Source organism: Lethenteron reissneri, chromosome 66 (genome assembly GCF_015708825.2).
Source record: "Lethenteron reissneri isolate LAM-NWPU_2019-01 chromosome 66, ASM1570882v1, whole genome shotgun sequence".
Classification (NCBI taxonomy): Eukaryota; Metazoa; Chordata; class Hyperoartia; order Petromyzontiformes; family Petromyzontidae; genus Lethenteron; species Lethenteron reissneri.
In genome coordinates, this window is record NC_083844.1 from 1771615 (window position 1) to 1799267 (window position 27653).

Here is a 27653-nt window from a genome sequence, read left to right on the forward strand (position 1 = left end):
AAAACAAGAGTGAAGAACCTGCGCAGCTGACGAGCTGCCCGTGCTATCTGATGACGGAATCATCGCGCACCACGACGGCGAGCGTCGTGCAGACTCGTCACCCAGCAGTGGACAAACAGCTGCAGACGACGCCCCGAGCGAGACAGGGAGCAACGAAGCCGTTTGTATGACATGCCCACCCTCACACACTCACCACTCCGCAGGGAACAAACAAAATTTTGGTACAAGGAATGCCCAACCTCGGCATCTGCTTTACACACACAACACGCATATCGGGACGAATAAGATTGTTCCAAAAAGTTATTTTTATGTTTCGAGAAGGGTTGCCATTCCAAGGTGGTGCGTTAAATATCAACTGATCGTGAAAAGCATTTTCTGCCCATCAAGTTACATGAATACGATTGTTAGAAGTATTTTAGTCATTAGTTTTTGTTAATTGCATAATCTTGCCAATTAATTGATATATACTTTGCCTTCGGGATATAACAATTTGCTTATTGCCTTTCGTATGAATATCGTTGCATGTTCGGTGGCCAAAGTGAAACAACGCAATCATTGATGGATAAATGTACTGCTCAATGAGGGAAATTTCCCCGATGGTACCGTGGATGATTCCAAGCATGGGAGTTCGCATATTAGAGTGTCATGTTTTTGTTTAGAATAAAAATTGCTTAACACAGAAGTGTATGAGTTTCTTTCCTGAGTTCATGCATAACAATCTTATTTATAAGAACTGCATCCTGCGTTGAGATTTGAATTTGGAGACCTGACATAAACACACTAAGATATAATAATTAAATGTTTAAGCTATAATAATTGCATTATCCCGATTGATAATACGAACCTGGACAACGAAGCTAAGTCTAATTATCATAACAACCCGCATTAGTATAATATACATTCGCATAAAACAACACGACATTAGCATAATTTATGTGCATCATTTAATAAATTAGCACATTTTTCGCTAATTATGCATTTTTAAAATCTGCATTGAATTTTTTTTCTTTTTTATAAATTTTTCAAAACCCGACATATACAACAGGGGCCCGGCCACCAGGACTCAAGACCGTTCGGTTTTCGTGACCCCCATACACACGTACTCACGTACTCATGCCGTCAGTTGGTTGTCGCACTCGTCATGTATTGATCATTGGCTGAACCTGGCCTTTATTGTGCTTGCGGGTGTTGTTATGGGTGATGCCTGTGCTGGAGGGGGTCCCAAGATTTCGTGTGTTACCGCGTGTTTTCATTTTTTCTCATCCTCTCTTCTCTCTTCCCTTCTCTCTTCCGTTGTGTTTTTGCCTACTGTTGGTTCTGTACATTTGTTCTCTTCCCCTGTTCGTCACTGCATATATTATAAATATTGTACATATAGGATGGGATATTTATACTGGTAGGAACCTCCTGGTTACACCAGCCCACAGGGGATTATTGTGTCCGTCCGTCCGTCGTGCATCCAAAAATGGGAGGGGTGGGGTTGGGTGGAATTATCCACGGTACCATCGGGGAAATCTCCCTCCACGAGCAGTATAGATAACCATCAAGGATTGCGTTGTTTCACTTTTGCAACTGCACATATAATTAATTCCACCGCGTAACGCGAGCTTAGACGGAGATGGAGAGTCTTTAAAACAGGCATGCAACGATATTCATATGAAAGGCAATAAAAGCAAATTCTTCTACCCCAAAGGCAAACATATACGTCAATAGATTCATCGGCAACATTATATAATTAACGAAATGTCTTCGAACAATGGTGTGCGTGTGTGCGTGCCCTCGTACGGGAGATTATTATCTTTGGCTAAGCGTTAATTAATTCGTGAACAAGATTCTATGATGAAGAAGCAGGTTTAACACGATATTCTCTCTCTGTGAGCGTGTAGATTCGTGACAAAGGTTTCAAACGTTTCGTTTGTGTCGATGAATCTATTGGTAATTTATGCGATTAGAAGTAATATAAAAATACAAAAAAATAAGAGAAAAAACGACTGAGGTACTTATAAACGACGTATTCTTATCACTCGTAGAGCCGGGATGCCTTCACGGCCAGCTGATGGTTCATGCACTTTTATAATTAGTCTTCTTATGATTGGCTAGGGTTGATTCCATTGTGTGGGGGTGTTTGATTGTCCCCTTGATAAATTCTTGTGTGAGCAGACGCCGGGCGCGTCGTGGGTTTGTGAGTGTGGGGGAGGGCGTATCATACGAACGGCTTCGGAGGAGTTCCCTCTCGCTCGGGCGTGGCTGCAGTGAGCCACCGGCTTTCTCTCTCCGCTGCTAGATGAGCGGCGTCGGCACGATGTTGTCCTTGAAGAGGCTCGGTCGCTCGTGGTGCCCGGTGGCCCCAGTGGTGCCCGGCGGTGCTTGGCAGTGCTCGTTCGCTCGTGCGCTGGTAGGCTGGCACCTGTGCCCTGGGCACTAGGCGACACGGCTGTGCTCGCTCTCCGGCTCCGGGTTCTCTGGCAATGAACAATGCTCTCATTCGTTGCTTGATTGATGTTGGGCGCTTTCCGCTATTTCACGAGAGTGATAGCTGGAATTTCGCCAGCTTTACTCGCACTGCAGCGGATCGGTGGAGCGATACTTCTTCTGTTGGCGCAGAACTCTTGCTTGGTTTAGCATGTCGCTACTCAGCGAGCCTCTCCATCCTTGATGAGTTGCGGAGTCTTCTTCTGCCGGCAAGCTTCTGTATCGGTGGTGATGATCTCCTGCGTCGGTGGTGATGATGATCTCACGGCGCTTTTGCTGCGCGCTCACTTTCAAAAGTTGTGAATTGTATTCGCACACCTCTTAAACAACTGTGAAAGCTTAGTACACTACCACTAGTCGCAATCCTTGACTTTGCGAATGTATCAACATCAGGGTAAATGTAGCATAACACTTTCGGTGATACTCTTGTCAGCTCATGCCGAACCCAGCTCTCCAAACACACATCGTCACTTCTTTCTGCGAGACGTGACACCCATGGTTGGGGTCGGTGCCTGCTCCCTCGCGACGGCACCGCCAGACTCGCCCTTGTGAGACTGGAGCAAGACTGTAGCAAGACTGACGATTTGTGAATCGTGTTGGTACTTAGAATTGTATAATCCCTCCCCTCTCTCTGTTCACAAAAGGGCCTGACTTTCTTTGATTTCGCTGGCTGTGGGGAGGGGGAGTGGTATGTGTGTCCGTGTGTGCATGTGTTTTATTGAGACATCTGTTAAATCTCCTTCCCCAAGCCATCTTTTTATCTGTGGAACACAGATGCCCAACCTGCAATAAACCTCTTTGTGAGAGCCACTCCCCTCGCTCTGGGCGTTAACTTCTTTGCTATCCCGTGCTGCGGGAAGACATGACGGTTGGGAGGCTCTTTTCTTATGGAGTAGATTATATCTTGGTTAGGTATGGCTGACTTATTTTGCCTTTAATTCTTCTAGGTGACCTTTTGTCTACTACTAGTAATTATTATTTGCAGTATGGGAACCTCATTTGCCAGTAAAATATGATAATTGTTTTTTTATCCTTTATCTGGTAACAAAACTGGCACCTTTTTACAAGGAGTCATGTTTGCATAGACCGCAATACCTGCAGTCATAATACAAACAAAAGACATAACTCTGATAATGTGCACTGTCCTTGAAGTTGATTGGTCCACACCCGAGACAGCTTTCCTTAGAGCCTAGTCTCACATGGGTTGGACCAGATGACGCCAAAAGGAGCACAACTCAAAGACAATGCACCATCAGAGTATGAGAGCTCGGGGCAAGCATCTACACTATGGAAACCTCATATGCCAGTAAAAATATGAATTGTTTTTTTTACCCTTCTATCTGGCAACAAAACTGACACCTTTTTACAAGGAGTCATGTTTGCATAGGTCTATGCATTGAATGCCTCGTATTTGGAGTGCGATGGCTGCTTGTGTGATTTTTATTTCTCTCTGAGAGGTTGGGTTCATTATCCTTCTCCCTGTGTGTTGGGTCCGAATTATGGCTCTTAGTTCTGTGTAGCCATGCCATGTAAGCTTTATTCTCTATGCGGTGTAAGGAGGCTGTTTGATAGTCATTGTAATGATAGTAATCATTGTTACATTAATTAATAAATAACTCACAGTTTTAAATGTTTTATTTATTTAGGATATCATCAGCTGATTGCCATGGCTTCAAATGCTGGTCCCTCGTGGAAAGTCATAAAAAAGCACCGAGTGTATCTGGAAGAACATCTGTATCCATTTGCGCCGGACGTGCTCAGCCGTTCGGATCAAGACGACATCATTCGGCGCAGGGAGTACGCACAGCTCCGAAGTGACACAGACCCAGTTGGACAGATCAGACGCCTCATCGACCTGGTGCTCGACAAGGGGGAGGACACCTGCAGCCAGTTCCTGCAGGAGGTGCTTCTGCCGCTGAGGTCCAGGATCCCCCAACTGAGCGAGTGGGTCTCACGCCACCAGGAGGATCTGCGCGGACTGGGCCTGACACTCGGCAAAGACGGGGACAGTGGCGTCCCTGGAGTGGCTCTTGGTGAGTGGAAGTTTGTATGGACGCTGTGGCATGTGAACATTCACAGCAAAACTCGTCCACATTTGAGACAAATAATGTTTTAACCTATGGGACACCCACTATAGTCGTGGTATCAAAATAATGAAAACTATTTCAAAGGAACCACCTCTGTGCATTTCGCAGATGACACAAACCTTGCAGACCTGCTGGTACATGGCTCAATGCAAAAGACACACTAGCGATGAGCACACCAGACACTTTTCCCATGCAATCAGAGAAGATGCAACACAATTTCCTCTTCACGTCAACCAATAACACGGATTAAAACTTTCAGAGCGTTCATGAGAGTTTTATGGATAATATTAGTCACAAAATACTGTGTTAACTCTCAGAGCATCATTTGTGATGCACCAATATGTTTACATGGACCTCCACCAATCTGGTTTGCTCTGCATCGCGTGTTAAATGCTGTGGTCTCTGCTACATTCCAGAAACTGGTAAATTCCTCAGTATTAGATTTGTCCAACATCTTCTGTGAGCAGGACCCTTTTTTGCCGGTATCAAAATAATGAAAAAGATAATAGGCTCTAGCCTTTCCGGCAATGATATAAGTGTTACGGTGGTTCAAACACCAAATAAGCACCTATTGCAAGGCATTACTTTGGTTAGACAAGGCAAGCATGGAGGCTGTCTTTGGTGTAGGACAATGAGTTTCAAAGATAAATGCATAGGGTATTATTCTTATTACCAAAGAATGTTTGCATGATGTTGTGTTGAGCCCGAAACGTCGTGATTTATTTTATTTTGTACCTATGTAATGTTTGTATGTTTTACCATAGACATGTGTGGTTAATACAGATTATATATCTTGCAATAGGTGTCTATTTGATGTTTAAACATTTTCAACTCATAATATTTCGCAGATCTGATGATACAGTATAGGAGTGACTGTCTTTATAAGTGACTATCAGCAGTACCCGGCGTTGCCCGGGTGAAAAATATATTTCTTAATAACCTTACATATATACACAGATGGGCTGCTACCCCTGCCCCCCCCCCCCCAGCCACGATCTCCTCGGCCGCTGTGCAGTAGTATGTACGGCCTATAGTGTGGTGGGGTGTCGAGGCCTAGTAGCGTGCAGAGCCTCCGGCCTCGCCTAAATTGCCCCCCCGGCTGAGGCTGGGTACGGGTGCCATTCCCCCCCCCCCCCCCCGCCGCGCTACAATAATACTGTCTAATCGCTATAATTTTATTATCTACCGACCCTATAATAGTAATTGCACACATTGGGGTGGCGGGGGAGTGAAGAGGACGTGAAAGTTTGATGAATTTACCTCAGAGTCACGTGGTGGGTGTCGAGGCCTAGTACCGTGCAGAGCCTCCGGCCTCGCCTAAATTGCCCACCCGGCTGAGGCTGGGTACGGGTGCCGTTCCCCCCCCCCCCCCCCGCGCTACAATAATACTGTCTAATTGCTATAATCTTATAATCTACCGACCCTATAATAGTAATTGCACACATTGTGGTGGGGGGGGGGGAGTGAAGAGGACGTGAAACTTTGATGAATTTACCTCAGAGTCGCGTGTTAATGCGTGCACCTATTTTTAACGGGAATTAAAAATGGCGTCCACCCCGCGGCGAATGCGTCGCTACCCGTTGCCAGGGGCAACCGCCGGACCAATCGTGTCTCGCAAATCCCTGACATTTCGTCCAATGAAACTGCGTATGGTCCGATACACAGACACACACACAGACAGACAGATAGACAGATTTGCGATTTTATATATATAGATAATCAAAAAACAAAGACAAAGATCCCCCAGGATAGCCATAACAGACTGTTGCGGAAAGTGCTGTTAGCAAGTTACACCTATGAGTGCCGGCACGGCACACAAGGGGGTGGGTAATCAGTAACCACGCCTGGCCACCTTTCACTCCTCAGCGGCAATGCTGAGACGACCTAGTGAAGCCCCAGGACCCAATTAGATAATTGTCACAGGTGTTGGTTGAGAGCGAGAATCAAACTAGCATCGCCGGGTTCGTAGCGCAGCGTGCTAACATTTCACTACCACTCCGCACACAAGCACACACGGAGTCGCGCACACACACAGTCATTATAATGACAGCTATCCCCAATCTAAATTACAATTATTATTACTTCACAGTGCTTTGTCAATCAATGAAGTGTCGTTTCTGGGTTGGTGAAGGGCTGTCAGAGGTATGAATCGCCGGTCACAACACTGACCCCTACTGAACAACTGTGAAAAAGAGCTTCATAGCTCATCGGATTCCTCCAGGACAAATAAAGATTCTGATTCTGGTCTTAGCCATGGCTGGGAATTAAACTTAGTTCGACTGATTTATAGCACAGTATGCTAACCACTACACTTATGTTCTGCTGTATTTAAATATTCAATATCATACTCCTGTCGATATTATGTTTGATTGTGCTGCTATACATTTGCACACAATGATGATAAGCCACTTCGTTGAGCTATCATTTGTGATAGCGAGGTCGCTTCAGAAAAAGCGCTATATAGCTCCATGGGCGTTACCTGGTAAGATAAATTAGTTTACTTTTCTTGGTATATATTTCTAAAAGATTTGGTTACCTTTTCTATGCTTTGCACTCCTCTCGTGTTTTGTACTCCTCTCGTGTTTTCTACTGTTTGTTGTTGTGACGTTCTTACCCTGTACCCCTCCTGGACATCTGTGAAAAAAAGCTTTACAGCTCACCGAATTCCTCCTGCAGTATAAATACAGATTCTGATTTCAAGGCAATAAAAACATTAACACGTTCGACTTGATTCTGTCACTTTAGGTAAACATCTCGAAAGATACAGGACTTACATGAAGAGAGAAACCTCATTTATACAAGACTACCTGCCCGGAGAAACGATATTCATACCAGAAAGATTTGTGCAGCCTGTGTTGGTGTGTTACCACCGTAGGGGTGAGAGGAAGAGGCACGAATTCCTTGACAGGGCCTGTGAGCATGAGACGATGATGCAAGAAGCGATTAGCAATGGCATGACCTTCCTGCAACTCTTTGACCCAATGGAATCCAATGGAGAGCCGCCTCGACTGGTTGCTGTGGTTGGGGTTCCCGGCATTGGTAAATCCACTCTCAGCAAACTGGTTGTGTACAGGTTGGTGACAGATGGCAACATATTCGATCGGCGATTCAAAGTTGTTATCTACATTCCATTCAGAGAGATGAGTGATATTGGCGAGGTGTCACTCGCAGAGTTACTGCGCACACTGAATCCAAGTTTGGGAGAGATGGCCAATTATGTATTTGAAAAACCAGAGGAAGTCTTGTTTGTGATGGACGGTCTGGATGAATTTGGGAGGCATCTTGACTTCTCAAAGGCTTGTAATGATCCCCGCGAGAGAACAAATTTGGAAGCGCTCATTGCTGGTTTGGTAACTGGAAAGCTCCTCGCAGGATCTTCTGTTTTGATAACGACCAGGCCGATAGCGATGGAGAAGTTGGATGCAGTGAGAGTTGACCGCTCAGTGGAGATAACTGGGTTTTCTGTGGAAGAGAGAAAATCGTTCTTTTGCAAATTCTACAAGGACCCCATCCTGGGAGAGAGAGCGTATCAGCTTCTGGAGAAAAATGCAACGCTGAGTGATTTGTGCTACAATCCCTCGTTCTGTCACATGTCCGCCATTACAATTGGGGATCTAATAAAACGCCCGGGCAATTCTGAATTTGCCCTGAGGTCTACGACGGATCTGTTTACACGTTACTTGTTCGTGCTCATCAAACACCACACGGGTGATTCAACAGAGACCAGCAAAATCATTGCATCGCTTTCTAAAATGGCTCTCGAAGGGGTCCATGACAACATGCAGATATTCACGCGCGCGCACCTTCAAAAGTTTGAGGTCACCATTGCTGAAGGATCGAGCACATTCATCAATAAGGTTTTTAGATGGGATGGCATCAGGCGCGACACGTTATATTCATTTTCCCACCTGACAATCCAAGAATATCTTGCCGCCCTGGCGGTGTATTTGGAACAACCCAAACGTGGATTCTTTGCGCCAGTCTCCGAGCTAATATGGCCCTCCAAGCACTCAGTTGCTCGTGTAATCAAGGCTATTGAGGACGACAAGGACGGGCGCTACGACGTGTTTCAGAGGTTCCTTTGCGGACTGGCCACAGATGCTCCATGGAAGATCCTCGATGGCATTGTTGACCCTCCGTCTGTTGAGTCCCAGACGGCAATCAACGAGTGGATCACGCTGCACAACAGGACTACACGTAACCAGAACGGCCACCGGCTCCTCAGTCTGCTCCATCGGCTGCACGAGCTGCAGGACCCGGGGGCACTGAGCGAGGCCACCGGCTCCATGGCCGCGCTGGACCTCTCCTACACGAGGCTGTCCTCGCTCGACTGCGCCGCGCTCTGCTGGACGCTGCAGTTCCGGGACGAGCCCGTGCACCGCCTCAACCTGCAGAGCTGCGGCATCGGCACCGAGGATATGAAGAGGCTCCAGCCTGCGCTGCACAGGTGTAAAGTGTTGCGGTAAGACTCGCGCGCCTTGCGTTCAACTGCTTCACAAATGGTGGGTTTGCGTGCGAGTGTGTGTTTGTGTGAGAGAGGTAGAGGAGCCACGCTCACAACAACGAGCTGATAAAACACATTGACACAGTAGGGGGCACAGGTGGTGCATCGGCAGTCATCTGAATCAGTCAAACCCATGGCACCTGCTGGGTCTGTCCCGTGACCTCCTGCCAGCGGGCGTTCGACACTTCACATGGCTTTAACGTGCACATAGCCTGGCACAAGCGCCGTGGTGATGTCACCACCACTTAGTGGCGAATGGCAGTTGTTGTTGAGTGTGTGTGAGAGAGACATAAAGACAAATTAATAACAGTACCAAAAACTTGAATATATCTCCCAACCTTGCCACTGCCTCGTTTCAGGCTTTTCTTTGCGTAATCTTAGGGTCACGCCACACTCGCCTCATACTCACTTTACCCTCACACTACACCACACCTCATATTCCTCCACTACACATCAAGACAAAGATCTCCCGTATAGCCTTAACAGACTGTTGGGACAAGGCACAGCACCCGAGGGGGTGGGTGGCCAGCACCACTCCTGGCCGCCTTTGTCTCCCCCAGTGCTGATGTTTATCCACCGCACCAGATACTCATTTGAGGCTGAAGCGATCTAGGGAATTCCCAAAACCGGTTCAGATAATCGTCACCGGTGTTGGCCGTGAGCGGCAAGCGAACTCGGGTCGCAGGGTTTGTAGCACATTTACCACAATCTGCTCACTACACACTACTGTATGATAAATACGAAAGCACACGCGTCAGCTGAAGAACGCGCGCGAACACAGGCTCGCAACAAAATCGTGGCCCAAAGTCACGTGAAGAAATGCTGACAACCACACCACGACACTTAGACGAACTCTCATATACAACAACGAGGTAGTGGCAAGTCAGGGAGATAAATTCAAGCTTTTGCACTGTTATTAATTTGTCTTTATTTCTCTCTCTCACACACACAACAACAATCGTCATTAAGTGGCAGTGACATCACCACGGCGCTTGTGCCAGGCTATAGGCACTTCGAGGCCACGTGAGGTGTTGAATGCACGCTGGCAGGTTGCTACAGGACAGATCCAGAAGGTGCCATGGGTCGACTGACTGAGATGACTGGCCGATGCACACCAGCTGTGTCCCCTACTTTGCCAATGCACACACACACACGTGCGTGTACTGTACACTAATGCATACATGTTACTACACACATACACACTACTGCTTTTAGTCTGCAGAAATTTAAATGTAGAATGAAGTATATAACGATAGGATTAACACGAGAAATATTCATATATGACATTCATGAGTAACTTTACTTCTCAATGCATAATATTAGCATTGTGCGTAAACTACGGCGACATTGTGGTCTTCATATGAGATGTCATTCTTCCAGATTCTAACAGTATAGTACAGTATAATATTCCACATGAAATCTGTAAATGACAAAAAACCCATTATAATAGTGCAGTCTGGTGCCTTAAACCTAACCCATCGAAGAGCGTTATCTCCGCCTTCCACCTGAACAACAGACAGCTTTAAAAACGTTTAACGTTAATTTCTGTGCGGCGAAGCTAAGCATGATGACCACCCTCGGTATTTAGGAGTTACCCTGGATCAGACGCTTAACTACCATCACCACCTCAACCAAGCTTAAGATAAAACGAAAGCACGAGTGACTTATTCAGAAACTTGCAGGGACAACCTGAGGGAGCGATGCCAGCACGTTGAAGATATCAACGCAGGCTCTTGTTCACTCTACTGCAGAGTACTGTGCCCCAGTGTGGGGTGCAAGCCCTCACACAAACCTTGTCGACGCCGAAATTAACAATGCGCTTCGTATCATCAGCGGTTCGCTAAAGTCTACTCCACTCCCGTAGTTTCCTGTGTTGGCGAATATTGCTCCGGCCAACATCTGACGCGATGATGCGACGACATGGCAGTACAACAAGATAATGAAGAACTTCACTCTGCCGCTCCACCAAGATCTAAAGGAACCCCCACACCCAAGGCTTAAAATACAGGAAACCGTTCTGGATACGCGCCTCCGCTCTAGCAGCCGAAATTAAAGACACCTCCACTCGGTGGTCTGAATCGTGGGCGGCTATGGACGTGGCAAACAGAAACATAATTCACGATCCGACAGTAGAAGTACCGGGATTCTCTCTTCCATGATGACTGGGCCACGCTGAACCACGCTCGAACACAACATGGCAGATGCACGTACACGTTCCATAAATGTCAGATCAAAGAATCACTGAACTGCGACTGTGGAGAATTCCAAACCATTAAGCACATCACCGATGAATGCTCCATCCATTCACATCCTGGCGGTATCGCTGAAATCCACACTGCATCAACCACATAATTGGACTGTATGAGGAACCTTTGCATTCATTTATGACGATCATTAAGAAAAAATAAAAACTGTGCTTTTCACAATGCCATATGAAAGAAGAAGTCTGCCTGTGAAACCGTAATCTTCATACAACACAAATAAACGTGTGAAAAGCACATATCCTCTGCGTGTACAAAAACTAGCTGCACTTACTGAAGAAGTGCATTGCCATATCTTAGGTCACTGCAAGCTAATAGCGCCACGGTGGCTAAGATATGGTAACTGCCTTGCATGGTATGCAGGAAATTGTGGGTTCGATCCCGACTCTGACGGAGTTGGCATGTCGCTCTCCAGGTCCTCGGGTTTTCTCCTTCATATAAAGAATCAAGATCTCGCTTTCAGATGATTTAGATGCATTAAATGTCCACGTGGTATAATGCGTGATGGCCAGGACGCTTCTGAAAAACAGCTACATAGCTCAGTGGGCCGTACTTGGTAAATGAAAAAAAGTTTAGTTTAATGGACCCCATGGTGTGAAAGTGGATACTCCACACATATCGTCACCCAGAGGAAGACTTTGCCTCTAAGTGACCAGAGCTGTCTCTTACTACTGTTGTTAGTCAGTGAGTCACATTTGCTCGAATTTAATTTGATGGTGAGCTAACACAAGCGCACCACTGCATTTGTTCATGAGCAGTTGATGCTTTTTGTATATGCAGAAAAAGGCTTGTATGCTTGTACCCATTTCTGTGTGTGTGTTGTTTGAAATATTGTAAGTGCAGTGATAAGTATGCGTGAATGTCACCTCTTACACATACAACAAGTACCAGTAGCATTAACAAAAATAAAATAACATGCTTTACCCTGTCCGTATGTATGTTGAACTTCTTTTGACCGAAAGACCCAAATAACATAAACACGGTGTATATGTGCTGCTCATGTTCACCACTTGCAAGCATGTTTGACGCTGCAGTTCACGTGCGCTCAATGAGTCAGGGCTGTCCCCTTATTTGTCCACGTGGGTTTAGGCTGAGTGGCAACAGCCTGACAGAGGGCATACAACTGCTGGCAGACGGCATGGTGGGGAGAGAAGGAAACTTGGAGACATTAGAGTGAGTGATGTCCTGATGCAATACACATTCACGCACACACACATGAACATAGCTACTTGGTTTTTTGTATGCACACGGTGCCGATCGCCGGACTGGTGCAGCCTTCGGAGCGGTATTACGGCGATCGCCGGATTGCATGCCTGTTTTGCCAGATCGGCCTGGAACTGCCCGGTAATTTTAGAAGCTGGATAGTTGCGTGCCGGATAATCGATTATCTACTGTAATGGCAGTCTCTTATCCGCAGTGAGCATTCCAACATTCTATGTGACCACAAGCAGGTGTTTGCTGCTGTTTCTGGAAAAACCCCAAGATTGGAGTGGGCAGGATCAGGACCTACAGCACAAGCTTAGTTTGTTTTTTGTATGTCGATTAGCAGGGTAATGGCATTGAAGGTGGGGAGGGGTCACTAGCCACTTGCATATTTGCAGAGCACCCATTGACCACCGTGGCAGCTGCGAGCGCCGAGAGGGGGACCGCGGTGAGTAGATGTTAACTACCTTGCCTGGTATGCAGGAGTACGTGAGTTTGATCCCGACCCTGATGTATTTGGAGTTTGCATGTTATACATGTAGACGCGTTAATTTTTCATTAGGTCCTCCGGCTTTTCCCTCCACATTTCTAAACATGTGTTTTAGAGTATTTGGCTGCTATAAATTTCCACGTGATAAGCCACTTCGTTGAGCTATCATTTGTGGCCAGGTTGCTTCAGAAAAATAGCCTTCCTAGAATGGCACTGCTCACAGCACACCACAGTGTTACCGACCGGCAATCAGCAAGATGTTTTTTTTTTCCAGAGGTGTTCACATACAAAGACAAAGATCCCCCATATAGCCTTAACAGACCATTGGGGCAAGTGATGGTAGCGAGTAGGAGAAAATATGAAGGCCAGCACAGCACATGAGAGAGTGGGTGGCCAGCAGAACAGATCTAGGAGAGACCCAGAACCAGTTCAGATAATAGTCACTGGTGTCGTCAATGAGCAGGAATTAAACTTGGGTAGCTGGGTTCATAGCACAGCGAAGCTCATCGCTACACACTTGTGTACATGTGTAGAGAAGTTCCGACGGACGTACTTGGAGGTAAGTTAAGGGCTTTCGCCAGGGTTTATTAAAGCTTATCAATATTACACAAGGGTACACAACTCCCAGGGGCTAGGGTTCCTACTCTGAGTCCGGGTCCCTGCCGGCTAGCTCCGGTCTCTCTCGTGTCGGATCGTGGACTCTGCCGACTCCACCGACCGGAGAGAGAAGCACCTCTATCGGCTACCACCGGCTTCTCCCCAGACTCCCTACTCGGTCCCTTTCTCTACCCCTGGTTCCCTCTTCACCCTGCTTACTCTACCCGTTCCCACAGTGACCCCGCTTACGTCACGGGGTCTCCCTTAAGTACCCTAGGAGACGTGACGTCATCACACTGAACGGCACACCTGACGTCATGTCCCCATTTTACTCCTCTACACATGCACAAAGGAAAACGTCGCATTTTAACCCCATGAACCTCAGAATTAGAAAAAAAATATTTGTTTATACTGGAGGAAGGATCCGATGAGCTATGAAGCTTCACTTCACCAATGTATAGTAGGGGCATGGGGTAAGAACATCGCAACAACAATACAAAAACACAATTGGAGTGCAAAGTACAAGAAAGGTAAACACATCGCCTAAACATACAAATAGAACTAAACCATCCCCATCTTACCAGGCAAAGCCTACTTCAGCATTGACTTGTTTTTCAGAAGCGACCTGGCTATCACATATCAGCAAAAATAATCAAAGTAATCTCAATGCATGTTTCGAAAGTGAAACAGCGGTTGCTATTTGTGAGATCCCATTGAAGCTGGCGTAAGTTTAATAGGTGCTCACAGACTCCACAACCATGCTCCTCACCAACTCGCCCCCCATCCACCACTAACCCCCTGAATCACCGCCAGTCATCGATCCACACTATGCCCCCCCACATGCTCTCCTACTGTCCCCTCCTCATTGTCTCTCTCCCCTCCCTGTAGTCTGGATTGCTGCTCACTGACGGACAAGTCAAGTTCTTCCCTCAGAAACATTCTTGAGGCCAACGCAAAGTTGAAAAAACTTCCGGTAAGAAGCTCTGTTGCTCGTTTCTCACGTCTGCTCTTTGCACAGAATATTGTTATTGTTGCTATTAATATAAACGAAAATTCTTGATTTGAAGCTTTTGTGACTGCAGGAATCCATACTCTTTGGTTCTTTCGGTAAAGTCACGTAGGTAGAAAAAATAATAGATCACGACGTTTCGATCGCCACACAAGCAGTCGGTCTTCAGGTGGGAGAGAGAAACTAGCAGCTGAAACAAGTCCTTAAATATATAGAGCCGAGAGGGGTGGAGGGGGGGATTGCCGCATCGAGCAAGAGGGTGGGGGCTAGAGATTGTGCCTTAGCGAGTGGGAAATTCAAAGATGGGAGCCGAGATGGGGGGGGGGAAGGGGGGGTTGTGGTTGAAGCACGACGACTCAGAGCTGGCCATTGTATTGTGAGAGATTAGCATGTCAATGTAAACGAACCAATGCAACGTTGGCTGTGCTAGTGAGACATCCAGCTCGTTAGAAAACGAGGGAAACAAACGAGGGACAGCACCACATCGAGGGAAGGAGAGAGAGACACACACCGAGAGGCACACCCACACACAGAGAGAGACACAGCAACAACAACCACCATTCGCCACTAAGTGGCGGTGATGTCACCACGATGCTTGTGCCAGGCCATGTGCACCTTGAGGCCACGTGAAGTGTCGAAAGCCCGCTGGCAGGAGGTCACGGGGCAGACCCAGGTGCCACGGGTTGACTGACTGAGACGACTGAGATGACTGGGTGATGCTCGTTGTTGTGAGAGTCCCTCCTCCTCCCTCCATTGTTGTTGGAGGGCGACTGCCTCCAACTGCCCAGTGGCATCCTTCACGAGCCTCCTCCACTGAGGGCGATCTTGAGACCGCTGGTACCAGTCATCGGCAAGTCCACTCAGCTCCACGTTCTCCTGTACCACATCACTCCATCTCTTCTCTAGCCCATGCCTCGCCCACTTAGCCCCCTCGATCCGGCCAAACAAAAGCTGTTTAGGCATCCGGTGGCTGGGCATGCGGGCTACATGACCCAGACAACGCAGCCTTGCCTGCCGGAGGAGTTCACCGATGAGACCTTGTCCAGATCTTTCAAGGATTTGTGAGCTCTTAACACAATCCAGCCTAGTGAAACCTGAAGCTTAGTGCGGAGCAACAGACCAGGTAGCTTCCACACAGCGTTACACAACCGATGAAAATATATTGCCGCTCGACTGATTCAGAGTGAGACCTCTGCTGTTAAACTGGAGCCGGTCATAAGCACACTACCCAGGTATGGGAAACTCTCCACTCTCTCCACTACTGCCCCATCACCGATTGGGAGTTGTGGGCTGGAGTGTCCGATGGTACAAAATACCCAGGCAGGCGCTTAGTTTGGGGCTGATGGTAAGGCCCCACCTCTTAGTGGCACGCTCCAGTCTCAGCAGCAGCATCTCCAACTCCTCCTCTGAATGAGCAGCTATTACCAAATCATCGGCATACATAACGTGGTTAATCAATAGGGAGCCATCCCTACCAGCAGAGTGAAAGAATGGCAGGCGCATCTTACAGATGACTAGTCGATGGTCAGAGGGCAGATCAGCTCCACGGTAGGTCCTGGTGTCAAGGACATGGGCTCGCATCTGCTGGTCCGTCAATATGTAGTCCAGCAGATGTTCTTGCTTGGACCCGGCATGCATCCATGATGTTGTGTGGATGCGCCGATGCCGGATGTGCGTGTTGGTAATTACAAGCCCATGGGCTGCACAAAAATCTAGCAGCCTCCTACCGTTGTTATTGAGCTGATCTGGCCCATGCCTTCCAATCACTCCAGACCAGGTGCCAGCATCATGACCAACTCCGGCATTGAAGTCACCCAACAAGATGACTCTGTCCCGAGTGGCCACTTTAGCCAGCACCTGTGACAGGAGGTCATAAAAGGCATCTGGGAGAGACACACACAGAGACACACATAGAGAGACACATATAGAGAGACACACAGACAGAGACACAGAGAGAGATAGACACCTAGAGAGACACAGAGAGAGAGAGACAGAGAGAGACACACACAGAGACACACACAGATGACCACACCCAGAAAGAGACACACAGAAAGACAAACCCACACACACAGAGAGACACGCACACAAAATGACACCCATACACACAAAGATAAACAAAGAGAGAGACATACAAGGAGACACAGAGAGAGAGAGACACACACAAACCGATAGACACACACACAAAGAGACACACACACAGAGACACACACACAACAACATCACAGCCAGTTATAGTCTGCTGAAAAACGAGAGCCACCACCACATCGAGGGAAAGGGGCAACGTTGGCTTTGTTAGTGAGACATTTAGCCGTTAGTGTAAAGACATTTAAATTGCTAATGTAACTCAGAGAGTCGGAAATAACTGTTGACAATGGCAGGTAGGATGGAAACATCAACAACCAGTTAAGACTTTATCTGGTTAATAATGTCCTTCCAATTATTGCTCAATTTGTACCCATCTTCTCGGTTGAAGTTATGTCTGTGTTTATATATCTGGATGGCTTCATGAACAAATATTTGATGCTAGCCCAAAGGTTTGCAGAGTAGCTTGCTCTCGGAAAAAAACAATGTCGGCAGAGCTATTGGTCCTACCGTTAGCTTGTAGAAACCAGGGTATTGGATGTCAGGAATCACATCTTTAACAGATCGGATCCGGTCACGGATTTTGTGTACTGTGTTGAATCGAACCTGGATCTAGTGTTTGTTCAAGATTTTGGAAATCTTTTTGGTAAGCCCTGCTATGTATGGCAAGGTGATGGTTTTGATTGGGTCCTCAGATGGTTCTTTACCCATGGTTGGGGATACAGCTTTGCGGATTGTGCGGTCCGAATATCCATTCATCTTGAGAGATTGGCGTACGTGCTCCAGTTCACTGGATAGATGGTGCTGGTCGGAGATGCAATGGGCCCTATGGTGTCGTGTTTTGATGAGGGAATTCTTCTGGGCTGGATGGTGGTGGGAATCAGGCTTTAGATAGGATTCCTTTAGATAGGATTCCTTTCTAAAGCCTGATTCCCACCACCAAATATGATTCCTTTAGATAGGATTCCCTGAAAAGGTAAAAAAAAAAAAATCTATTTATGGTGTTCATTATTATTTTTGTAACGTGAGAAGTTACATAGGTGTATACAGTTTTTAAGTTAGCAGTAGTTGGAATGACTGTCTGAAACTCACTTGAAAAGCATTAAGATTTCACAATTTTTATACACTTGATTAGCATCGAAATCTCAAATTGTATTCTCTTGATTAGAATAGAGAACTCTGTATCCTACCCCTGTTCCAGACCGATGTACATGTGTAATAAAAGACTCGACCACGATATCTGGCTTGGTGTCCTTTATTCGGTTCGTTTGCTGTCTCCCACACGGCTGTCCTCCTTTGAGACTTTCCACACGGTGCCGACGCTGTTGTTACACCCGTCACCACTAACAGCCCCGCTGTTGGTCTCCGTCGCTCCCGTAGCCTCTTAGCAGCCTCGCTGCTGTTACTCTCACGCAGCCTCCCTGGCTGTACTCGCTGCAGCTCCTCCTCGTGTCGCTCCCGTAGCCTCGGACAGCCTCGCGGCTGTTTCCCTGTCGCTCCCGTAGCTCCTAGCAGCCTTGCTGCTGTCTCCCATACACAGCCTCCCTGGCTGTACTCGCTGCAGCTCCTCCACCGCTCTCCCTCTCCAGCAGCCCCACTGCTGTCTCCTCCCGCAGCCCCGCTGGCTGCTCCCGTGGTTGGTCACCGCTGATCGATGGTGCCACCCTTCCCTGGTTTCGCCCTGCGTGGCCTCACCCTTGCTCAGTCTCCCACTCTCTCCCGTCTCCTTCCGGTTTCTCCCCTTAAGGACCCGAACCTTTTTCCCACGTCACATAACTCCACCTCTCCGTGACGTCACATCCGGAAGATCGCTTACGCCCGCATTACACCACCCTCCCCCGTAGAGAAAAACCCAGCCGACCTCGGCTGAACAGTACCAACAGTAATGCGGGCGAAACCGACCTTGACACACCAAAGGACACCAAGCATGCAATATAACAGTAAGAACAATCAACACAACATAACAATCAACGAACGTACGAGAAGCAGGCAATAAATATAACAGTAAGAACAACAATGCAACATAACAATCAACGAAACGTAAGGGATTTAGAACGTGTGCGGGTCGCCGGCCCGTCCCGGACGGTCGGCGGCCCACCCGCAGAGCGGGAACGCGATGGAGTTTGAGGAGTGACAGGGCGTAATCCTCCTGTCGATGTTTGAGGTCCACCAACGTCCCGTGTCCCTGAAGAATTAGCCCCGGACGTGTCCCGCGAATGTGCCTGCAGCGGGGTCGGAAGGGCCGCAGGGCCCGGAGTTCCCGCAGTCCTGGCAGGCACCTTCCGAGCAGGGCCCTTCGTCACCTGTGGCGTCACGGCCGGTCTGTCTGGAACAGGCACGACAGGCGCTCTTGCAAGATCAATGGACGCAGGCAGGGGAGAGTCGGCAGCAACAGACCCCGGCAAGGCAACATTAGGAGATGACGTATCATGTAGGGGAGCAACATATGGTTTCAAGCGCGACGTGTGAACAAACCAGCGGCGAGATCCAACCTGAACACGCGCCGACTGAGGGTTGGGAACCTCAATGAGGCGGACGGGCCCTTGCCAAGGTTTGTGAAATTTAGGAGAGGTTCCCGGCCGCACCTGCGGGCAATGGAGCCAGGCCAGGTCCCCAACCTTCCAGGGGCACTCCCCCTTGGAACGTCGAGCATACCTCTCGTTCCGGGCCTGGGCTTTGGCCGTAGCCGCGCGGGCACTCTCCCGCGCCTCCGTGACCCGGCGAACAGTGTCCCGAATGTAATCTGGGAGTGGTTTACGAGGTCCCCTCACACCGGTTCCCAATTGCACATCCATCGGCGGCACGTTTTCCCGACCATACATAAGGTAAAACGGCGAATAACCTGTAGCCGCATGAGGAGTCATCCGGTACGCCGAAAGCACCCCCGGGATGTGCAGGTCCCAATCCGATTGTTGTTCACTCACCGTATGGCACAGCATGGCAGACAATGTCCGGTTTAGCCGCTCAACCATACCATCCGTTTGCGGATGGTATGGGGATGTCCGTACTTTCTTAGTCCCAAGGCCCGCGCACACTTCCGCCAATAATTTAGAAGAGAAATTTCGGCCCTGGTCCGTGAGGAGTCTCTCAGGCGCACCCTTGTCCATAACGTACCCGAACAAAAAGGCGTCGGTAATGGTCACGGCCGATTGGTCGGGCAACGGCCAGGCCATCGGCCAACGGGAGAGGTACTCAACCCCAACCAGCAAATATTTATTACCCCTCGCCGATGGTGGGAAAGGTCCCAAAATGTCCAGTGCCACCAATTCATTAACCCGAGACACCTGAATTGACTGTATAGGCGGCACATAAGGATGTTTAGGTGGCTTACGTCGGGCACAATCAGGGCACGCGCGGACGTGCCCTACGACATCTGTCGCCATGCCGTGCCAAAAGTAATGACGTTGCAACGTCAATAAAGTCTTCTGCACACCCAGATGTAATAGCGTGTCACAATGGAGAGTTCTAATTAACTCGTATCGCAGGGACGTTGGCACAACCAGACGCCAGCGTTCCTGGAGTCCTTCCCTCCACATGAGCAGACCATCTCGGAGAGCGGTTTCCGGTACCCCATCCGTACCCGGACTCCCATTCTCCACCTTAGATCGCTTCCGCAAGGACAATAACGACTCATCCATCATCTGCTCCCGAATCCAAACAGACCGCGGCAGATTCAAAACCCCGTCAGTCGGGCCCGGTTCCATCGGAGCATCCGACTTCTCGACAGCTAACGCCAGCGGCTGAGGGGGGGATAGACTGGGCGTACATCTATGCGTCCCCGACGCACATTTGCAAGGGGAGCGCTGCGGCAATCTGGAAAGTGCGTCTGCGTTGGCATGGCGCACCCCCTTCCGATGGTGAATTTGGAAGGAAAATTCCTGCAGCGTGTCCAACCAACGCGCCATCCGTCGCTCCCGTAGCCTCTTAGCAGCCTCGCTGCTGTTACTCTCACGCAGCCTCCCTGGCTGTACTCGCTGCAGCTCCTCCTCGTGTCGCTCCCGTAGCCTCGGACAGCCTCGCGGCTGTTTCCCTGTCGCTCCCGTAGCTCCTAGCAGCCTTGCTGCTGTCTCCCATACACAGCCTCCCTGGCTGTACTCGCTGCAGCTCCTCCACCGCTCTCCCTCTCCAGCAGCCCCACTGCTGTCTCCTCCCGCAGCCCCGCTGGCTGCTCCCGTGGTTGGTCACCGCTGATCGACGGTGCCACCCTTCCCTGGTTTCGCCCTGCGTGGCCTCACCCTTGCTCAGTCTCCCACTCTCTCCCGTCTCCTTCCGGTTTCTCCCCTTAAGGACCCGAACCTTTCTCCCACGTCACATAACTCCACCTCTCCGTGACGTCACATCCGGAAGGTCGCTTACGCCCGCATTACACATGTGAGCAGTTTTCTACCCATAGTTTATTGGTTTATTTTAAAATCTGACTAATGCCCTATATATGTAAAGCCATTTAGGGGATGATTTCTCGGTTACCCAGGATCCCTCCTTAATTGATACCAGCTTCAGGAAGTTTTACTGGAACCTTAACACATTTGTTAAATTCATCTTCATATTCACAATGTTAATTATAAAACACGTCCCTGTGATCATAGATGCAAAACAACTCGTTTAAAAACTACTGATCCAACATTATGTTCATATAAATGCAAACTTTTCTAGATTATAATGGTGCAGTGCAGAATGACAAAAATTGTTGAGTATAGCAATGTTTTTAAATGTCTCCTGGTTTATATATATAAATGTATACCACTGGAATAAAACTGTAAGCAGCTGTGCGCTGGTCATGTTCACCCGGATTTTGAGTGTCCAAAAGTTGTTGCATATCTTATTTTATGCCTTAGCTCAAGGGGGTTTCCATAGTTTAAAATCGGTAACCAAAACAGATGTCTTCTTGTTTCTTTCGGTAAAGTCACGTAGAAGGGAAGTAATAAAATAATTAAAAATGAAACATAATAATAGTGAGAATTATTTTATTATGTTTTATTTTTTATTATTTTATTACTTCCCTTCTACGTGACTTTACCGAAAGAACCAAGAAGATGAATCCCTGCAGTCACAAAAGCTTTAAATCGAAACAAAACAGATGTATTTATATGGCAAGAACAGTACAAGGGCCGAGGAATGAGAGACCATAACAGAGGGCACGTGGGGTCACAAAAGGGCTGGAATGGACGGTGGAGAAGAGGTGAGGCTTTAAGAGAAGAATGAAGGGAGATTATGGCGGGGGACTGCTTCATGTCAGGGGCAGTGTTGAGTCTATGGGCATTGTTGAGTGTATGGACAGTGTTGAGTATATGGACATTGTTGAGTTAATGGATGATAGAGAAGAGGTGAGGCTTTAAGAGAGGAATGGAAGGAGGTTATTATAGAGGAGGAATGCTTCATGTACAGTGGCAGTATTGAGTCTATGGGCAGTGTTGAGTCTGTCAGCAGTGTTGAGTCTATGGGCAGCGCTGCTTCATGTTTAAGATAAATTTATTTCAGTGGAGCGGTGCAAGGAGAGTGAAAAAGTGAAGACGGCATTGAGCACAGGGAGCAGGAGTGACATAGAGAGACCGAGACAAGATTGGGAACGATTGGGGAACAAAGAGGACGAGAAGGGGACATGGAAGGAGACGAGAGAGGCGAGATCAGGTTGGGAAATGCCATGGAGAGATTTAACAACTCGCGCCAGGTAAATGATGTTGAACAGATGAAAGCGGCAGATGCGAGTAGTAGCAGAGATGTGGGTGGAATGGGTGAGGGAAGAAGCAAAGGTGACACAAATGTTGAGGGAAGCGCAAACAGGAGTGAGGGAGAAAGGAGGGAAGGAGATGGTTGGGATGGGAGGAGGAGAGTGAGAGGCTGTCAAGAAAATGATTGAAGTTTTAGACGAATTGAGAGAAAGAAGACGCCATCCAATATTGGATGGCAGCAAGACAGGTGGAGCAGATGCCAGAGGAAATATCAGGGGTGAAAGAGGAAAAGGAAAATAAGATGCGTGTGTGTCGCCAGCAAAGAAATGGTGAGGAAACCTGAAAGAGGAGATAATAGATTCAAGGGCTGCATTGAGTCGGCGTTCTTCCTTCTTTCGTGGGTTTAGGCTGAGTGGCAACAACCTTACAGACATCATCCAACTTCTGGTGGATGGGATGGCGGGGAGAGAAGGGCGTTTGGAGATGTTATAGTAAGTGATGTCCTCGTGCAACCCACATATACACACTTACATACACGCGTACATACACATAACAACAACAGCTGTTATTCGCAAGTAAGTGGTGGTGATATCACCATGGCGCCAGGCCAGGTCCACTTTGAGGCCACGTGAAATGTCGAAGGCTCGCTTGAAATAAGCACACCAAATGAGGGAAGGAGGGTGGGTGGCCAGCATTACATCATTATCACCATTATCTCCTCAATGCTGATGTTCTCACACTGCACCAGGTAATTATTTAAGGCTCAATTGACCTAGTGGAGGCCGAGGACCCGTTCACATATTTATAACCAATGTTGGCCGTGCGCCGGAATCAAACTCGAGTCGTCGGGTTCTTAGACCAGTGCGCGAACCACTGCATCATCACCCCCCCCCCCCCCATGCACAAACACATAAATACAACGATAAAAGATCCCTCATATAGCCTCAACAGACTGTTGGAGCAAGTGCTCTTAGCGAGCACCTATGAAGGCCGGTATGCCACACGAGGGGGTGGGTGGCTAGCACCACGCCCGTCCGCCTTTGTCCACCAGTGGCGATGTTTACTAACACACCGCACCAGGTACATTTGAGGCTGAATAAACTTAGGGGAGGCCCATGACCGGTTCAGATAATCGCCACTGGTGTTGGCTGTGAACAGGAATCGAACTTTGGTTGTGGGGTTCATAGCACAGCGCGCTAACCGCTGCAATATCACTCCCCACACACACACACATTTATGGGAGTAGTTTGAGAGGGAATGGAAGAAGTTTTTAGGAAATGGGAGGAAGGTGAGATAATTGTTAGTTATTAAAGAAATTGGATGAATTCAAGAGGAAATGGGAGGCGTTATAGGACACACAGAAACACAAATGAGACAGACGCACAAATGCACACAAATCCAAAAATGCAGAGAGGACCTATAAACTCTAAAGTTATGCATACAAATTTAATTTGTGTTATTTATAGATGAGAGCCAAATTTTCACTGGTGCAGACAATGTCTGGTCAGCGGTTCTCTTATTCAAGCTTGAGAAGGTCCAGTTTTGTTATTCAGAAATCTAGAATGTTCAGATGGAGGATGCCCAAGCCGGAACGATTAGCAAAGTTGGTTGCGCTAAATAAAGAAGAGGGAGGAACGATGTAGGCCCAGAGTTACGTTCAATCCGGCTCATGAGTAGGAGCAAGACTAACAGCTTACTAACGGATATTTGGTTATCAACAAATGGGCCTACGTCCCAGGAGTTTAGTAGAAGAACATTGAGGATATATTAGAACAGCAATTTTAGGGAATTAGTGAGAGAGCTAGTGGAAGGAAATTATACAGGTAGGAACAACAATTCCACACTGCCCACCAGGGATTATTTGTCTGTCTGTCGTGCATAGCCACGCCCTCTATTTGTATTTCATAGAGCGCTTCAGGCGGGCTCAGCACCACGTGATGCGCCACCCCACGCAGCTTGCACCACGTGACACGGGTCGCACGAATGCGCTGTCCAACCAAGTTCCTACCTGCCCACTCCGAAGGAACGTGTTAATTATCGTGGGAGTGAAATGTAGGGCACCATGGTGGCTCAGAGATGTTGACTATCCTGCTTGGTATACAGGAGGTCCTGTGTTCGATCCTGACACCTGTATATTTGGAGTTTACATGTTCTACCTTCGGGCACGTGGATTTTCAACGGAGTCCTCCGGGTTTTCTTTCCACGTTTAGAATTATGCTTTTAGAGTATGTGGCTGATGTCAATTTCCACGTGACAAACCACTTGCTTGAGCTATAATTTGTGGCCAGGTCGCTTCTAAAAAAAGAGCTAAATAGCTCAGTGGGCCTTATCTGGTAAAATGAAAATAGTTTAGTATTATAGGTGAGAATGGACGACAGAGGGAATCATTGGAAAGTGAAGGGAATGAGGTAGAGAGGGGGAAAGGATTGAGGAGGGGCGGAGAGGGAGGTAGAGTGGAGGGGCATAAGGTAGGGGAATGGTATGGCAGGAGGAGAGGATGGGACGATTCGAGAGGTGAATGTGGATAAGTGGTGCGAGAGAAGCATGCACGGCAGCAAGATAGAGGAGGCAATGGTGGAATAGTTGGAGGACAAGGAGCAGAGAGATAGGTGGGGTCGATCCACTAGGAGGAGTGAGAGAAAAGGAGAATTAAATAAGTGAACGAGAAAGAGGAGCCAAAAAGAAAAATTCACTGGAGGCAAGCAAGCTTTTGCAAGTGAAAACAGGAGCAGGATTTATGCTGTTCACATCATACAACAAACTCCCCGGCAATACACTCCCACACTCGCTCCACATGCCGCTGGCCATCGAAAAAAGATGTTCACTGCATAAAACGCTTTCAGATGTGCTTCTGCGGCTGTCTGGAACGCTTTTCCTTCTAATATTAGGAAGCCACTGGAGCTGTGCGCTTTTAAATATAGATCTAAACTCGTTTTTTTTCTATATAGCTACTTTTTGTGTTCAGTTTTCTGTCATTCCCCCCGTACCACCTATTAGAATGGTTGGCTACGTACGGTGCGAAAGAAGTTCAACATACATGCATGCTGCTGCACGACTTTGCTCTGCTGCACATTGCTTCCACCGCCCACCACATAATCCTGTGCCACTCACGCCACTCCTCTACGCTGATTTTTCATGCAGCGTCCTTTGGGGCCGTCCATAAATGACATCACGCACCTAGGGGGGTCAGACATTTGTGACGATGTGTGACGAGGTGGGGGGGGTTGAGAAATGTGATGTCACATCAAAATGCGCAACTTTAAATAAATATATAATTGGTATAACAACACTAATTGTTATAATAACACTCCTATAACATCAGAGTGCAGCACCACATTAAATACTCACCACAATGACAATAGTTTAAAGCGATTTGAAGCATGTTTTATTTCAAAACGTAAATATGGTCATTTATGGACGGCCCCTTTGCAAGCTACGCCCGCACTCGAGCCGCTAACACCTTCAACCACTCCATGCCCCAGTGGAGACGGTGAGGGAAGTAGAGGTGCGTCCGAAAAAGGTGGCGGGGGGGGGGGGGCTCGGGTAGGATAGAGAATATAAAAGATGGGTTGGCGAGACAAATGGAGCAGTGGAGCCAGATGTAATCAGACGTCCGTGCCAGCCCTGGAGGAGAACGCAGCCTCGCCTTGGAGACCGTTGGCAGTCCACGCGCTATCACGACCCTACTGGCAGCCAGTATAGGTTGGACTGGGCCTCGACAAGACCTGGTTATCACGAAACATTTAGCGGTCCTGGGGGTATTAGTGAGGGAAGGAGCGAGGCACCCAAAAGGTGGGGGCCTCGGGTAGGACAGAGGGGGAGGGGAGGATGGGCTGGTGGGGTTGCCTGGCACGTCGCTCCGCAAAAGACGTGGGATAGTACCACATTCAGGTGTCCGCCCTGGCCACGATTTTCTGTGGTAATTAGCGGGGAGAACGATGAAGGTCGGGTCTTCCAACGGACAAGTATTGGTACACCCTTGGGAATTAATTGGAATGCCACTGACGCCTCGAGTCGCTGTGATAATGATGATGAAGAAGATGATGAAGAAGATGATAAAGGCAGTGAGCGCTGTTACTGCTGCGGCTGATGTTACTCAGCTTGAGAGCAATTGCTATTTGCGAGCTCCTATTACAGCTGGTGCTCTCGTCTTCCACTGTCTCCACAGTCACGTATTCACCCCTCTCCACCGCTCAGCATCCGTCACTCTGCGCTGCTCCACCATCTCTCAATCTCTGCTCAACCCCGACTCGTCTCTTTTCTCCCTGTAGCCTGGATCGCTGCTCACTGACGGACAAATCAATCGTGGGTCTTCATGACATCATCAGCACCAACAGAGCATTGTGGTGGCTCGGGTAAAGATGTTCTACGCATTTCTAACACGCTCTTTGTGTGAAAACTGCGTATTATCATTACAAAAAAACACTGCCGTGAAAGAAAATATGTAATTGGTGACATTTCGGGTAATGACCTTTCTTTGGAGCACATGTTTGCTCTATGAAGAAGCGCTATTTGCCAGTGGTTAGATTAGTAATAGTGTTGTGTATTGTAGTGCATTTGATTTTCATTCTGAGTCCCAGGCACACGGCCAAATCACTGGGAATGTGCCTGTTCCTATCAGATCTGGAAGAGAAGCAGGTTTGAGCGTGGATAATTATTAGGTGGGTGACAACCAGGAATAAAAACTAGTGTTATGGGCTGCAGGGTGTTGCTGTCAGCAGGATGCAGCATCGCACAATCCCACCATAGTACCGTACTAAGAGAGGTTTTGCTCGTTGTATGCGGTCGATGCATTCCAAAAAAAATATGGACAAAGTGAAACCGCACGAGACAGCTGCTTGCCTGCCGAATAGCACATACAGTACATAGACAGTGTTGGCATATGAGTGAATTCAAACCACATATATAGTGAAGTTTGGATAGAAATGTGTTAGCCTCGTATACAGAATCGCACAAACTAAACCCGCATTAAATAATGGAAACCTATATGCCACATCTGCAGTCCCAGCCATCACCTATCTTCACTGACCAGTTTGGTGAAGTATGGTAAACTAACTCCCACAGGGTGGTTGTTGTTGTTGCTGTGGGGACTGCTTGGGTTTCGAGCTGCGAGGAGCTGCCTCGGGCTCCTATGAACCCCGATTGCCGTGAACCTCTCTGTGTGCTGCAGGGTGCGGGGCAATGGCTTCAGTGAAGAGGGGAAGATGGAACTGAAGGGCAAATGGGCTCACAGAGGAGACTTGACGATTTCCTTTAATTACCTCTGAGAGAGACGATGT

At 48.0% G+C, this 27653-nt stretch overlaps 1 protein-coding gene across 1 annotated transcript; it reads left to right on the plus strand.

Annotated features, from left to right (window-relative positions):
• Window positions 1-4138: 4138 nt before the first annotated feature.
• On the plus strand, window positions 4139-27641 carry LOC133360008 (NACHT, LRR and PYD domains-containing protein 12-like). The gene is made up of 7 exons (XM_061578574.1): window positions 4139-4505; window positions 7305-9021; window positions 12414-12497; window positions 14503-14582; window positions 22778-22865; window positions 26646-26729; window positions 27545-27641. Exons 1-7 carry the CDS (start codon window positions 4139-4141, stop codon window positions 27639-27641), a joined length of 2517 nt encoding a protein of 838 aa, XP_061434558.1.
• The last annotated feature ends 12 nt before the right edge of the window (window positions 27642-27653 follow it).